The sequence below is a fragment of a genome, unplaced genomic scaffold (genome assembly GCF_019419815.1).
Source record: "Pyrus x bretschneideri cultivar Hongxiangsu unplaced genomic scaffold, Pyrus_bretschneideri_v1 Contig19, whole genome shotgun sequence".
NCBI classification, from domain to species: Eukaryota; Viridiplantae; Streptophyta; class Magnoliopsida; order Rosales; family Rosaceae; genus Pyrus; species Pyrus x bretschneideri.
In genome coordinates, this window is record NW_025999490.1 from 48,330 (window position 1) to 63,308 (window position 14,979).

At 37.7% G+C, this 14,979-nt stretch overlaps 2 protein-coding genes across 2 annotated transcripts; both read right to left on the reverse strand.

Annotated features, from left to right (window-relative positions):
- Positions 1–540: 540 nt before the first annotated feature.
- LOC103953267 lies at positions 541–3,108 on the reverse strand. The gene is made up of 5 exons (XM_009365004.3): positions 2,183–3,108; positions 2,025–2,082; positions 1,726–1,809; positions 1,282–1,417; positions 541–1,022 (listed from the first exon to the last, which is right to left on the reverse strand). The coding sequence occupies exons 1-5, from the start codon at positions 2,808–2,810 to the stop codon at positions 750–752; spliced, it is 1,179 nt and encodes a 392-aa protein (XP_009363279.2). The 5' UTR covers positions 2,811–3,108; the 3' UTR covers positions 541–749.
- A 5,011-nt stretch (positions 3,109–8,119) lies between these two features.
- On the reverse strand, positions 8,120–13,407 carry LOC103953349 (probable GPI-anchored adhesin-like protein PGA55). Its single transcript, XM_018648931.2, has 7 exons — positions 11,617–13,407; positions 11,338–11,465; positions 9,943–11,001; positions 9,239–9,830; positions 9,005–9,143; positions 8,635–8,728; positions 8,120–8,525 (listed from the first exon to the last, which is right to left on the reverse strand). Exons 1-7 carry the CDS (start codon positions 12,775–12,777, stop codon positions 8,408–8,410), a joined length of 3,291 nt encoding a protein of 1,096 aa, XP_018504447.2. The 5' UTR covers positions 12,778–13,407; the 3' UTR covers positions 8,120–8,407.
- Between the last annotated feature and the right edge of the window lie 1,572 nt (positions 13,408–14,979).

Genomic DNA, 14,979 nt, shown 5'->3' on the forward strand with positions numbered 1-14,979 from the left:
AATAACATAAATAATTAAAAAATATAAGAACCAAGAGCATGGTGGTTTTTTTATTTTTTATTTTTTGGTAAAAGGGCATGGTGATTGTGCTTGTGCACGTAGGCAGCTTTCATATCTCTGTGGGAAGAACTGACAATACTTACGCACTTTTAAATGGAAAGATAGGATTAGATAGATGGATAAATCATGGTCCTGGATATGGTAAGGACTGGGCCAAACAGTTCTACCTGCACGGATTATTCATCACAATCGTGTCAAAAGCAAAGCAAATAATAGCGGTGGAGGTGGTGGTGGCACTGGCGGCCATCCACAACCATTGAAAGCTATTTCATCCCATAGCCATACACTTAGCCATTGCCCTTGGCTGCCAGCACATACAGCTTATCATCCACGATATGCCCCTATTTCATCTCACAAGCCCACTTAAGCTCCCACTAAAAGTTCTTCTTTGGACATGATGACGTTAAAAACTAAACTTTTGATGAGTTGTTGATAATGTTGGTAGATAAGATTGGCGTTCATAATTAACGTCAATTTACATTATCGGTACAAAATTCATCATTTAACAAAAAACAAACGTCATGTACAGAGAATTTCTACGTAATATGATACACACAACAACCGTATTACAAACTACAAAACAAACATCTAGAGTTAATTAGAGAATAAGCTTATTTGGATCCTCCTAGCTATTCCATGCCATCTAAGCAAACATATGTGTGTTTCCAACTTTCCATGTACTATTGTGATCAAATCATGTGTGATGATGGTGAAGGGATGCAGTGGAGGTGTCTTGGGCAGGTGATCAAGTGGTCATTGGTGAGGCCAGCTGCTTGCATGAAGAAGTGAATTACAGTGGGACCAACGTGCCTAAAACCCCTTCTAACCATGTCTTTGCTGATGGCCTCTGACTTGGAGTTCTTCACAGGAATCTTGTGGCATGACTTGTATTGGGTACATATTGGCTTGTGATTCACAAATCCCCACAAGTACTTGTCAAATGATCCCATTTCCCTCTTTACCTGTAAAATTGGTTTAAACAGTAAAAGTTGATTAAGACATCATATTTACATCGAAAATTTCCTAATCACATTCTTTTTAACTTTATGTAACGACAAATAAATAAAGTGATTTTCTTACTTTCATTTTCACTTTTACATTCATTACTTTATCAAATGGTTAGAAAAAAAGAGAGGTTGAGGCTGTTGAGCACAAAAGAGAAAAACAGAAATGCATAAATCACTTCCCGACTTGTAAATATGAATAATGTATTAAATATACCTCAAGAATTCTCTTAGCATTGTCAACAAGTCCTCGAACAAGGCTAATATCTACGCCAGAATCAGCACTCACTGATATTATCTTTTTTTCACTAAATTTAGCCACAACATCTGCATCAAACCCTGAAAATGCCTCCCTGTATGAAGAAAAACTTATGATTAGTTAAGATTACAAACATGGCAAGTCTTCAATAGTCCGAACTACTAGGTAGTTCGGTTTTATATCTATTAGATTGGCAAATAAATAAATATAGTATTTCCTCAGTTTAATCACCCGTACTACTGAGTAGTCCAGTGAAGAAAAGTTGTACAAACAGAGTAGCTATTGTTAAGACTTCAAGGAGACCGTTCAACATGCCCAAAAAATGCAAGGTTGTATCACAAAATGTTTCAATTCTATTATTAATATATCTAAAGAGTAATGGAATTTTGGAATCACACCCACCTCAATGCTTCCCTTTTCCTTAGGACTGAAGTCCAATCCGATCCCACTTGAGCACCAGTTAATAGTAGCAATTCAAGCAACATACTGTAAATATGAGCAAGCAAAGTTAGCTGTTTAGCTCCAAGGGGACTGTGTTCAAATAAAACTGGTTACAATTTTTAATAAAAAATAAACTTGGGGAATTCAATCATATTTTAAATTAGAATATTATGACTGGTTCTATTTGTACATATTTTCCATAGCTGCAAACGTGTATGTGTGTTAGAGAGAGAGAGAGAGAGAGAGAGAGAGAGATTTACTTGTCATCATGGACAGGAACTCCCCATTCTTCATCATGGTAAGCAACATATATTGGGTCTGCAAGCAAACAGATTTTTCAACTTTTTGTTAACTTGATAACTTCAACAATTTGTCTATAGAAATTTAAACTCCAAGTACTTCTGCTAAGTTTTCATACCTGACTTGGGGGTGATGAAACTGCATCTCCTTTGCTCTTGACCGAAATCATTTGTAGTTGAAGAATCAAGAGGAACAACTTTCCCTTCATACTTGGCAGACTTTGCTCTTCCATAATGCGCAATTCGCATCTTTCGCTGTTCTTGCATAGTTGCTACTTGCTCCCTCCTTGCTGCCGCTATGCTTCCTGGTGCCTCTACTATCAAAGACGATACATTCTTCAAAACACTTTCGGCAGAAGGTGCAACACCACTAGATTTCTTCGACTTCTTTACCGAACTTGTCGATTTGGTTGCGCAACGAGGCGTCACTACAACCTTCTCAGCACTAGAATTCAGCTCATTGGGATCTTTACCTCGCTTAAACGCAGGCTGTCGAGGTGAAGGCAACTTGGGAGAGATAGGAGGAGAAAGTGAGGCCTTAGTTTCCTTAGTTTTATTAGTTGGAAGTGGTGAAGGAAGAGGAGTTGGAACATTAGTTTCTTGGGAGCTTTTTTTAGGAGACTTTTTTTGTTCCAAGGTCGGAAATTGATTGCCAGTTGGCTGGAGGACCGGACGCCGGTTGATTAGTTTCCCTGACGTTGCAGAGACACTAACACTTCGTTGCAATTTTGGTTTCGCGGAACACATTTTTTATGATCTTAGGAAGATTAACAATGAAGGGTTTGATGAAGATGAAGGTGAAGAAGTTAAGTAGGGTTTAGGGGATGAAGTGGGAGGATTTTATAGAAAAAAGTGGGGACAATGAGCAGATTTTGGCTAAGTTGTAACATGGGTGGGTTAGGGTATGCCATAAATAACCCTATTGCCCCATTCTGAGGGTGAAAGTGACAACCTCCTAACCGAGTGAAGGGATTATAATTGTAAATTTGGTGAAGCAAAAGAAGGGGTGTGTGGGGAGGGGATAGCGGTGCCACTGCCAGCCTTCTCAGGGACCCTTTTTTTATTTCCTTCCCCACACTTTTGTGCCTTTACTGCTCAGACTCCATGCGTCCTCAATCCCAAGTTGGAGAGTGCGGTACATGAGAGTAACCAATCATTGTCTCTCTTTTGAGCTGGCTGAAAAGATTTCAAGATCATGATATGCTAAACACACTTGAACCAATGCCTAGCTTGACTAAGATATCAGCTGTAACTAAAAGAGATTAATGACACATTTACTAATATGTAATCAGATTGAGAGGAATTGAATTGAGGAATAGTTCGATTGGGAAGGAATATTCATAATCGGATTTTTATGGAAGTTGTTTACTAAACTATCTGGAATCAAGAATTTTGCTAATTTCATAAAAGCTATTGACAAAATACCCTTTATTAGGAATTAAAACCAGTATTTTTACTAAACTGCCCATGTTCTAAATAAATTAATTTATCTGTTATGTAATATCTTTAATTTCCATAACAACATATACTTATAAATTATAGAAACTTTCTACTTCTTTATAAAATAATCCACACTTTTTTTGCTCATTTTCCACCTCTTTAAAACTTGATTATTTTCCTTAAAAAACGACCTATTTCGTTGCAAACTCGCTATGCAATTAAGCCTTTCTCCAAACTGCTACAAATACATCCTAGGCAGACTTTAATTTTTCCAACTATTTTCGAATTGTGTGGGGTATAATGGGTAAAAATTAAGCATTCCTTATTGCCCCCGCTCTTGGAATTGAACTCTCACCTCCCACCAAGGAATAATTCCTCCAAAAGGAGGAATTGGATTCCTTTTTTTTTTATGTGGGCCCCACACAGTCTTGAATCCTTTATGCCTTAGTAAGTACAAGAAGAATTCGTAATCAGAACCGGATTCCTTATTTTCATTTCGATTGTGGGTGCATAAATAGTCATATGTACTTGAGAGATCGTCTCCTTTCTCAATATGGCTTGTATCAAAATAGTCACAGGTATATGAAAGCATTTTGTTATGTAATTTTTCTTTTTCTTTTAATACAAGCAAGATAAAAAAATGGGACTCAGATTTCCGTTCAAGTTCTTGGAACTAAAAGAGTGAAAGTTTATTATATGTTTAAGTGCATCTCTCATCACTAAAATGTATTTCTTTTGATAGATTAGAGATTATATATGCATTTTCTCTTTTGATGCAAGCAATACTAGAAAATGAGAGTTTGGACACATAATCATAAATGCAAGTTAAATTCTTCTAACCACATGAATACGTGCCCCTTATATCAACAAAATGCATTAGAATCCACCAGCACTTCTAAATCTGAGTGATTGAAACAGTAAATTAATTAAATGATCAAGGAGTTAAGCTAGGAGGACCTGCTCTACTTGGGGAGGATAAATGGCCACGAAATAGTTTAATTAGTAACTATCAACTGTGTCTAATTAAAAGATTGGATGGAAACGTGGCTAAATGAAATAATAGTATGCATATGGTCACTTTGAAGAAGCTTTATTATGTCATGAGCAGTTGAATCTGTAGGCTGAAGCGAAGGGGTTCCCAACATGAATGTCATCTGCAGTTGAACTTGCAGTATGAACCCTAAACCATGTCCCATCAAAGTCTCTTCTGTCAATCCATCACATATAAATTTTTGGAGAATTTTTCAAAGTGAAAACTTGTGCGACAAAGTATTTTCGAGAAGCAGCAACCTTATAATATTAATAAAAGTAAGGAGGGATGTCACACCATATGTCAAAAAAGTCATCTTTTACATAATCTTTAATTATTCATCTCGTAAACTTTTAATTATATACCATATTTTCAATGAAACTATTTTCCTGCTTTGATGGAGCGAATGTAAATCTAGAAATTTTCAATGGCATGGTTTGCCAGATGTTGATAGATCTATTAATATTATATTTCTCTAAAATAATTAAATTATATAGACTCTTCAACCACAATCACAACAAGATAACAAGCCATGTGTTTGAGTACCTCTAGTGATAGAGATTTGTAAGTCGACAAAAATGAGGCCAACAGACATAGTGTTATGCACTTTTCTTGAGTCACCTCTTAGTCCTATTATTAAGATAGAAAGCGTCAATACATCGTTATTTTATCTTTCTTTTAGATCATACTATTTTCATATCAAATTAATATGTCGTGAGAATAGAGAGATGTAACTTGACGGCATCAGAATATCAATGTACAATACTTAGTATCAATCAGTCTTTTCTTAGTAGTAGATTACAATCATAAGGGAGTCTTATTAGCTATTCCCATCACCAATTTGTCGTGAAAATAGGTTGGTTTTGGGCATGAAATGGTGCCAGTGTTTTATAAGGGTGACTGGAAATTGTAAATGCAAGGCAATATTCTAGGAAAGCGAAATAAAGCACACACTAAGACAAACGTCGGGTCGTTTTATTGTCCTTCGTAGCAATAGCTGGATGGCCTTCTATTTTTTGAAAATGACGTGGAATACATTGGGACATTTTCCAAACACGATTGGATCATGATAATGTGATGGGATCTTCCTTGTTGTCTTTGAGAGAGCAAAATCAAACCAAAAATGCATTATTGCTGGTACCAAAAATCAAATGCTGAAGTTGTCTTACCCTATCAAATAGTTAGGGTTTAGAGACATGTTGTCACGAGGACATTGCAGAAGGTAACCCCATCTTTGATTGGATTGGACATATAATACACACACACACACACACACATAAAGACCCTTTATGCAAAGAGATCCCTATTTTTTTTCTTTCAAAAAATGGGGATTAGGTGTGGGACCTACTTCATTTCGAACTTTAACGATCCAAACCATCTATTTTGTAAGTCTCGATTCATAGATCATCCTAGCAAAAATTCAATTCAATCCGAAACCATTTGCCTATTTAATTATCAAGAAAAAATTTCATTGTTTCTTATATAACAAAGTATTCTTTAATTATGTCTTAAACATTTCCAATTTGGCTAATATTTTGTAGAGATGATCTATGAGGTGCAACTTGAAACATAGACAATTCAGATCGTTAAAATTCAATGTGGTGTGGACCCTACGATTAATGGCCATTTTTATAAAAAAAAAAATGGGAATCTCTTACCTTAAAGGTTTATGCATACATACATACATACATATATATATATATATATATTTATATGCCTTTCTAGTTCTGTGTACGTGGGGGGTAGTAGTGTGTATATATCCTCAATGATATTTTGGACACCTTTAACTTGCTTGGAGGGAAAGAGAGCTAGCTATCCAATATATGATTCAATTTATATGCAGGTGAATATTTGCCAAACCTAGCAATTGCAAAACCATTTGATATTCTTTTTAACATGTTCTGAGTGTTGCACCTAGTAAAAATAAGAGATGCCAAGGACAATCCCAGTGCCCGCGTGATTGATTGTCAGTTATTCATACATGCGTAATTGACCTATGTGCGTACGTGATTTCAAAATGTATTAACGGCTATCAGTCGTCGATACGGGCTTAAACAAACATTCTTAGCATAATATTTAATGATTATGCCCTCTACAAAAGGGGGAGGGGTGGAGGAGTGGCTAAGCCTCACACTGGGTTAGCTATAATGATGTGATTCAAATTCGTCTGTGACGAGAATGGCGAAAATTAAACCTAAAACCTTTCATTTACAAGTGAAGAAGAATATCACTAGATCTGTAGTACTAAGTGGTAGATCATCGTCACTTGATCACTCTTGGTTATTACTATAGCAGGCAGGATTGTCCAGATATTACAAAGAAATTTTGGGGTCAAAGGATATTTGGGTGATGGCTTAAATTCAAGGCATAAATTATATTTTCTGGAGCCTAATAAGAAGGAAAAAAATGTGGAACAAGAAAATAAAATAATAACTTTTAATAAAATAATAATAATAATGTAGGGCTGCCCTGAGTGATGAGTTGTTAGGAGGCAATCTTAATAACAACTGAAAAGAAAGGGTTTTGGTTGTCGACGTTGTCGACGTTGTTGATGGGCTGCTGGCATCTCCCAGTCCCAGGGGGGCAGCATTCTGTTTAGATGGGAACCATGTATGAAAGCTTAAAACAAATTAAATTTAAATTATGAATACTAAGATAACATACGAGTGCTGAGAAAACGTCCAACAAACTTGGTTACGTCCAAGTTTGCAGTTCGATTGTTCTAATAATTTAGATTGGAATAGTGAGATGACACAATGGCTAGTTGTAATTCAAATGATTTGAACTCTCAAAAGGAGTATTTATCAAATATAGCCAAAAATTAACCCTTGTGTGGGGGTAAATTTCTCCTTACCTTCTAAGCTTTTTAGTTTATCTGTCTACATCTTAAATACTTACCATTTACAATGCATCACATAATATTTTAAGGGCTTATTTCTTTCACAGTTGTAGGTTTTTTATCGCAGAATTTGAACTTGTGATCTCTTTTGACATTGAGAAGAGAAATACCACTAAAATAATATCTATTTAGTTTCATAACTGCGTGTTAGTTTAGGCGTTTTTCGAATTTTACAGCCATCAATGATTCGAGACAACACTGATAGGCTCATAGCTGCACTATTATCTGAAGCACCCTAGAGCTTCAAAATGGTTATTGTACACATGTTAAAAGGTTAAAGAGAATACAAAAATATAAAGCATATATATTATATTGTTTGATTGCTATGTACACGAAGTCCCCCAACAAGATCCTATGATTTGATATTCTGTTTGTTTCTGCAGCGAAAACTGTTAAACAACCCTTCACATCACAATCCTGCACTAGACAGTAAAAATTACACGAACTTTTTTCTTTGGCTAGATAAATAAGGTTAAAGCAGGAATTATTGGCTTTTCTGATACTGATTTGAAATGCATTTTGAAAATTACACCAACCTTTGACTTATGGTTTCTTACCCAACAAGTAACATCACCTGTTGCAACTACGAAAATATTTGGGTGCAATAGTCATCCCGCTAGATTGTGCTGCTGATTCACGTGTTTTAAAATGGGAACGACAATATAGATTTGATATGCTGCAAGCATGTTTCCAAAAAGAGGCACCTTTTCTCAAATTGTATATAGCAAGATGAATAACAAACAATAGAGCTTGTTAGTTGTGGGTCTCTCCTAAAAAAACATACACACAGTAGTATATGTGGGAAAAGAGAAACCAAGTATGATGTCCCATGATGATTTTTGATATGTAAGTAAATAGGCAAAGATGAACAAAATTAGCTTCCTCTTCCGATGTTGGATGCTTCACTATGGTGAATTGTTCGAAAGAAAGACGGTCCTCTGAAGCAAGAACTCGTTCACCTGGCGCCGGTAGAGTCTAGTAATCCATCTGTGCCTTCACGACATCCACGATTGGAGCTCCACAGATTGGGCATTTTCCACTGTTCCATTGCAACTCATGAGCACACTTGAGACAGGTGCACATGTGGCCACACCTGGAAAATTCAGAAATGGCAGCTCACAAGATGAGTACTACAGCCAACAAAGAATTGAAATGAAAAGATCCATATTCACATGAGAAGCCTTGCTTGGATAGCAAGTTACCTGTAAAAAAGTGAGTCGACTTTCACTTCATGGCAAATGCAACAATTTCCTTTCTTCGGTAATCCATTTGCCGACCTCTTCCTCTCCGCTTGACCTGTAACATACAGAATAGTGTACCGTCAAGAAACTGATTGAAAATAAGGAGTAATGCAGAAACTATGCAGCCACTCGCAATTTTATTCTCGCTATATCTTTGAAAGAGTACTTAAAACTGTCCTAAAAGACCAAAATAAATATTAAAAGTCAAAACAAGTATAAGAGCAAGGATGTTTTTAGATACCTTTGATGCATTTGTGCAAATTATGGTTTTCATTTTAAATTGATCTGAGGCCCTACATTAAGAGAAACAAACAAGAAGTACAGCACGAACCTGAATGAACTTCCTGCTTCATGGATTGCTGCATTACCAGTTGCATGTCTACACAACTCTTTATTACTTTTCGTAGCTCCGACATCTCACGATAGAGTTGCTCCATCTGCCCTCTCATGTCATATATGAATTCCATTTCCTGCAAGTTCGGCAGAGTTAACTTAGATTCTATACCGACCAGTAACTTAAGAACTCAAGTTAATATAACTGCAGAGGGGAAAAATTTAAACTCACAATTGAAGGATGATTTGAGGGGGAAGAGAAGTCGTGATGATTTTGATGGTATGATGGAGATGGTGATGGTGAACCTTGCCGACTGTTTGGATAGTAAGAATGAGATGGAAAATGTCGGGGTGGAGATGTAGAAGCAGCACGACCAAAATTATCCCCCACTTCAATATCTTGATAGCTCCACGATGTCATATGAGATGGCGATGGCTGCAACGATGTGCAATGGTAAAAATCATCACTCGCTTCTTGATATTGAGCACTGATTAGACTCCTTTCTTCTCCTCCTTTATCGTCATCACCTTCCTCATCATCATCTTCTTCCTCATCATCTTCTTCTGTCATGTTCTGATCTTCTTGGTGTTCTTGTTCTTGCACTTGTTCTTCTTGAGTGCATGCCGGCTGCAATTCTTGTTGTTGTTGATTTTGGTGATGCTTTTGTAAGAAAGACACCAATAGATTTGTCCTGTCGTGGTTAATGTCATTTTCTTCTCCTTCTTGACTGCCATCTGGTTGCGCTTGTATTTCTAAGCGAGATACCATCAACCTGTCTATTCTGTCTCGGAAATCACTAGCAAGAAAATTTGATACTGTACTTCTGCATAGATCAATGTGAAATTCATATGAGTATAACATAGACATGTGGTTGTCCAATTATGGAAGTTTACAACTGAACCAAAACAAGAAAAGTAGAAGCAATGCTGCTGTACCTTTCGATAAGTTGGCGTATCTCTCCCTTGCCTGAGTTGGAGTTAAGCATCTCTTGGTACCATGCCTTCCTCAGGTCTTCCCAGTAGCTACGTGGGCGAGAAATCTCATTGATCCAGTCATAAGTATAATCTCCATAGTACTGGTAATCATCCTCTAGTTGTTCTTCTATCTCATTCTCATCCCAACCAACCAAGGATGTGGTTGCATCTGCGGTTTCTTGCACATCAAGATTTCTAGCCTCCGAACTTGTTCCTTGCCAGATAACTTCTGAACCTGGGTTAGCTTCTTCATGAAGATATTCACTAGTATGGGGCAAGTTGTTTATGGCCTCTGAACTTGTTCCTTGCAAGGTGACTTCTGAGCTTGGGCTGGCTTCTTCGTGAAGATCTTCACTAGCATGAGGCGAGGTTTTTCTAGCCATTGGACTTGTTCCTTGCAAGATGACTTCTAAATTTGGGCTCGATTCTTCACGAAGATCTTCACTACCATGGGGCGAGGTACTCCTAGCCATTGGACTTGTTCCCTGCAAGGTGACTTTTAAACTCGGGCTGGCTTCTTCACGAAGATCTTCGCTAGCATGAGGCGTGGTGTTCCTAGCCATTGGACTCGATCCTTGAGAGGTGACTTTCGAACTCAGGCTGGCTTCATCACGAAGATCTTCACTATCAGCTAGCAAATTGTTTGTAGCCACTGAACTTGTTCCTTCCGAGGTGATTTTTGAGCTTGGGCTAGCTTCCTCACAAAGATCTTTACTAGCTTGCGTTGAGGTGTTTGTAGCCACTGAGCTTGTTTCTTGACAAGTGACTTTTGAACTCATGCTAACTACTTCACGAAGATCATTACTAGCACACGGCAATGGAGTCTGCACCCGTGTTGCATTCTTCTGCTCAGTTATATCAATGTTACAACTAGGAGTGTTTTCGCTAGGCATGTTGGAGGTGGAGGAGTTTTGTGCATGTACACTGGTGTCCTTGACGACCTCCCTTTGAGGCATTTTTGTGCTAGCTGCATCACTCTGAGCTGTTGAGGCCTGCTCGAAACAAGCGCTGAATTTCTCCCTGAAATTAAATGATCTAAATGTTAACATCCTTTTTCCGATGACACACAGTACTTTAATGGTTCGTTTGGTGTCTAGGATTGAATTGGACTAGATAATTCACTATATTCAAGGTAATCCAATAAAACAATCTTAAGCACCAAACGAACCTAAATATTTAAGATTGATGTAACCTCATATTTTTCAGGAATAAGTTATGACAGCTGAAATATTTTAAATTCTTTCCAATTTTGTGCAATTATTAAGCTCTTTTTAATACAAACATTCTATAGAAACATTACAACAACAACCAGAACTAGCTTATAGCTTGGCATGTTTCGATGAAGAATATTATTACCTGAGATGCATGATGGCAGAGCCATGTGGCAATTTGTTCACTTGAGATGTTGCTGGTTTCCGGCGCGGTACTTCTTGACCTACTGCCCCTGCCATGCCGCGTTGCAGCAGTTTAAGCCGTAACATTGACTGCAAAACAAGCATAATAAGCAAAGTGAATATGTAGATGCATTGGAATTTGCATAAAAAGGAAGAAAATGGTTACATATTTCAACAACGTAATTAAGAACTAAGCTTGTTTAAGAAAATTTGAGTTCAAATGATTGAATAATTAACGTACTTGAATTCGCCCTTTGTGTGAAAATCTTGAAACTGCTCTGCGGTCTACAAGTGTGTCAAGCTCCCTATGCCGGTCACGCTCCAATTGCATAAGCAAATCCGCAAATGCCTGCCTGCCTCTGATCATCCTCGGCGAACTTAAAACCTGAGAGAACCCTTTGTGCAGCTGCTCTGTCTGATCAACCCCGAAAGACCTCTCACGATCGCGCTCTCTAGACGGAGATGCATTGGCACAGGACTGCTGATCATGATCATTATCATCGCTTGGAGATGATAATGGACAGTGTGCTGTCATTGTCAACCGTTTAATGATATCCACAACACGAACCTTCTCTCTTTCTCTTTCCTTTGCATCTAAATTACTCCGGGCATCACTTGTGGCGCTTTCATCAGAATGTGTGTCCTCAACGGAATCCTCAGCAACCGGGCCGGTGTCATACTTTTCATCAACACAAACAGAGTCCCCTGCTTCAGACTCTCTTGATAATTGCTTTTCGAAAACGGGTTGATTCGAAGCAACAGACTCATTGAAAGCACTGGATTCATTGAAAGTATCAAAAATGTTCTCATTCTCATTGAAGCTCAATCCAGAGTTGGACCTGCTCGTCTCTGTGCCGCCATTGGAACTCATCTTGAAACTGTTTGATAGGTTCAGCCTCTTCTCCCATATTTGAACCAGCGAAGAAGCTCCAACTCCCCGATTGGAAATATCCGCCAAGCTATCTGTCCTTGAAAGAGTCCCTTCCTTCATTGATGTCGATGTCCTCGTTGATGAAGGCGCGGAACTAGGCACTGACATAAGCTCTGCCTCCTGGCTCTGTCTCTCCACCATTGCCATTGCTTCTTTCCCTCCTTGTCTCTCAGCCCATCGATCAAGAACCCGAGACTGCCTCGGGCTCATTGTCGAAGAACCATCATCTCTTTCGACATTCTCTATGTTTTGGTCTTGGGAGTTGTTGCTTTCCTTGTCATTAGAGGCAGAGGTTGATGAGACAGAAATGCAGGTGGTGAGGTGATTCCTCACCAAGCTATTCAAATTCTTCTGAAAAGCAGCCTGCGTGGCCCTAGCATTGCTTTCTCTGCACCTGTCTCGCCGATTGTGATCCCTTAACACGCACCCAAAAGGCGCGGTGGAGGCCATTTCAACTTGTGATGACGCCATCTCAGAATTCAAATGGTCTGATGCAATACTGTAATTAAATAAAACTACAGAATTTTCAGAGGAGCCTGAAATCCAAACCAGAAGGAAGAAATTAAAGAACCCATATCGAAATTCGACGGGTGGGGAGATTGAAAACAAAGAATCCAACCTCACAAGAAAAATCTTGTATGTGAGGAGAGGAAGAAAATGGAAGATCCCCAAAGAGTCTGAGAGAGGAAAGAAACAAGCCACTAATTTTCCACGAGAACAGGGGAGCTTTTTTAGGAACAAAGCAATTTGTCATCCGCTAGTATAATACCTCATTCCTTGCAACTTTTGCCTATTTTTGGACAAGCTTTTTGTAGCAACCACCAATGCACAGACAGATAACACAGAGTTGGCCTATTGCTGTTAAAAAAAAAAAATTAAAAGCTAAAAAATTTGAGATTTTGTGTGTATTTTTTGGCGGGTTTGCCTTGGATGTACCTAAATATGAAGGATTGGGGAATCAAAGTCTGAGATTCTAGGAAGCTATATGTGAAAACAGAGGATGAAAAACAGAGGATGGAAACAGAGGAGGCCAGAATTGCACTAATAAAACAGTGAGACAATTTGGTGAGGAAAAGTAGGGATTGAATAAGAGAGAGAGAGAGAGAGAGAGAGAGAGAGAGAGAGAGAGAGATGTTGGTTTTAAGTTCGTTGGGAATGTAGGGTCATATGTTGTTTCCTTTATTGCTCAGTCGGTCTGTCTTATTTTTTCTACCCATATTAACAGAAAAGAATGATTAGATTTAATTCAATTTAGAATACACGACTGAGATTAAAATTTAGTAATTTGAAAAATAAGAAGGTAATTGAAAACACTCAATGCGTGTCCTTATTAGTTGTAACAGTGATCCATTGGAGTCAATGGTTATAAATATTTGGTTGTAACATATAAACACACTAGCCTTTGATAGAAGTCAATGGTTTTACTTAATTCCACCTTTGAATTTTGTTTGCTTCACCGTCAGTGCCATTTTTGGAGCCATTGTTCAACGCCCCATCCAATTTTTACCGTTGGTTTTGAATTTTCTTACCTTTTTAGGTTGGATTTTGTGACATTTCTAGGCTTCTAGCATGTCCAATGCAATATTATGACACAAAACATTGCTATGTGTGTTGTGGTCTATTTTACTAAAGGCATAGAGAGTGCGGTAGAGTTACATGTATAAGGGCTTGAAGAATTTTGTGCATGTTACTTTTCATGGTCATTGCCTTTATTTATAGTAAATTGGATAGGATCTCTTACCTTGTAAGTAATACAATCATAAAAGAGATAAGATCTTCTAGTATCCTAAATATAATCTGGGTAGTGCTATTCACACATCCAATTTTACCTCTCACACACCTTTGTTAACTTTTGGTCCTTGATCTTCTTCGTTTCATTTGAGGGGTGTGCGAGAAGAAAAAATAGGTGTGTGAATAACACTACCCTATAATCTACCAGTGGTTTACACAATCACACATGTGCTATAATTAATATCAATGTGACTATGTTTTCGGATTTTTACTATACAATTGTTTCCAATTTGTTATAAAGAAGAGAGGGTGATAGGTTTATGTGTTTGTTTTAACCAGGTCATTATTTTGTCAAACCAGAAAACACACAATAATCCTACAAAGATCACAGTTTTGTCCACAAATTAATACTGTATTTTTGGCAAGTGATATACGTCCATATTAAATAACAATTTTCTCTTATTGTATTAGGGTTCTGCCGGATTTATTACTCTTTTGGCATGTCTTTTAATGATAAAGAGATTCATTTTACTAGTTCGCTATTACGGGTAGTTCCTACAAAGAATATGACTAATGGACCGACCCGGATTTCTATGAGCGTTGGCAGGTCCTGGAGTGTCTATCAAAGTTGCTAGTGCATTCCCTTGGGTGATCATCACCCCCTGCACCTCACATCTCGCCACTATGAAATATGTTGGGAATTTTGTTTTATTATTAGGAATTTTGAGTTTTTATCAGATATTCAATTGTGCAAACCGTTTATTATATAATGTATAGTGTATAGTGTGGTGCAAAAATACGATCTCTCTAATCGAAAAACAAATAAATTAAGAACATGGGATGAGTAGTAACTTCAATTGAAATTGAATGGTATTTAACGACCAATATTCTTTAAGGAACAAAGGAAGACTACTACTCAAATTGTTTTATCACCAATTATTG

Excerpts from the sequence above, each read along its gene's own strand:
- LOC103953267 (XM_009365004.3), bottom strand. The coding sequence starts at position 2,810 with ATGTGTTCCGCGAAACCAAAATTGCAACGAAGTGTTAGTGTCTCTGCA. Across the intron at positions 1,810-2,024 it reads GTTCCTGTCCATGATGACAA|TATGTTGCTTGAATTGCTAC; the intron begins GTAAATCTCTCT and ends TCATATTTACAG. Across the intron at positions 1,418-1,725 it reads AGGAAAAGGGAAGCATTGAG|GGAGGCATTTTCAGGGTTTG; the intron begins GTGGGTGTGATT and ends TTCTTCATACAG.
- LOC103953349 (XM_018648931.2), bottom strand. The coding sequence starts at position 12,777 with ATGGCGTCATCACAAGTTGAAATGGCCTCCACCGCGCCTTTTGGGTGC. Across the intron at positions 11,466-11,616 it reads CACACAAAGGGCGAATTCAA|TCAATGTTACGGCTTAAACT; the intron begins GTACGTTAATTA and ends CTTGTTTTGCAG. Across the intron at positions 9,144-9,238 it reads CCTCAAATCATCCTTCAATT|GAAATGGAATTCATATATGA; the intron begins GTGAGTTTAAAT and ends CCGAACTTGCAG.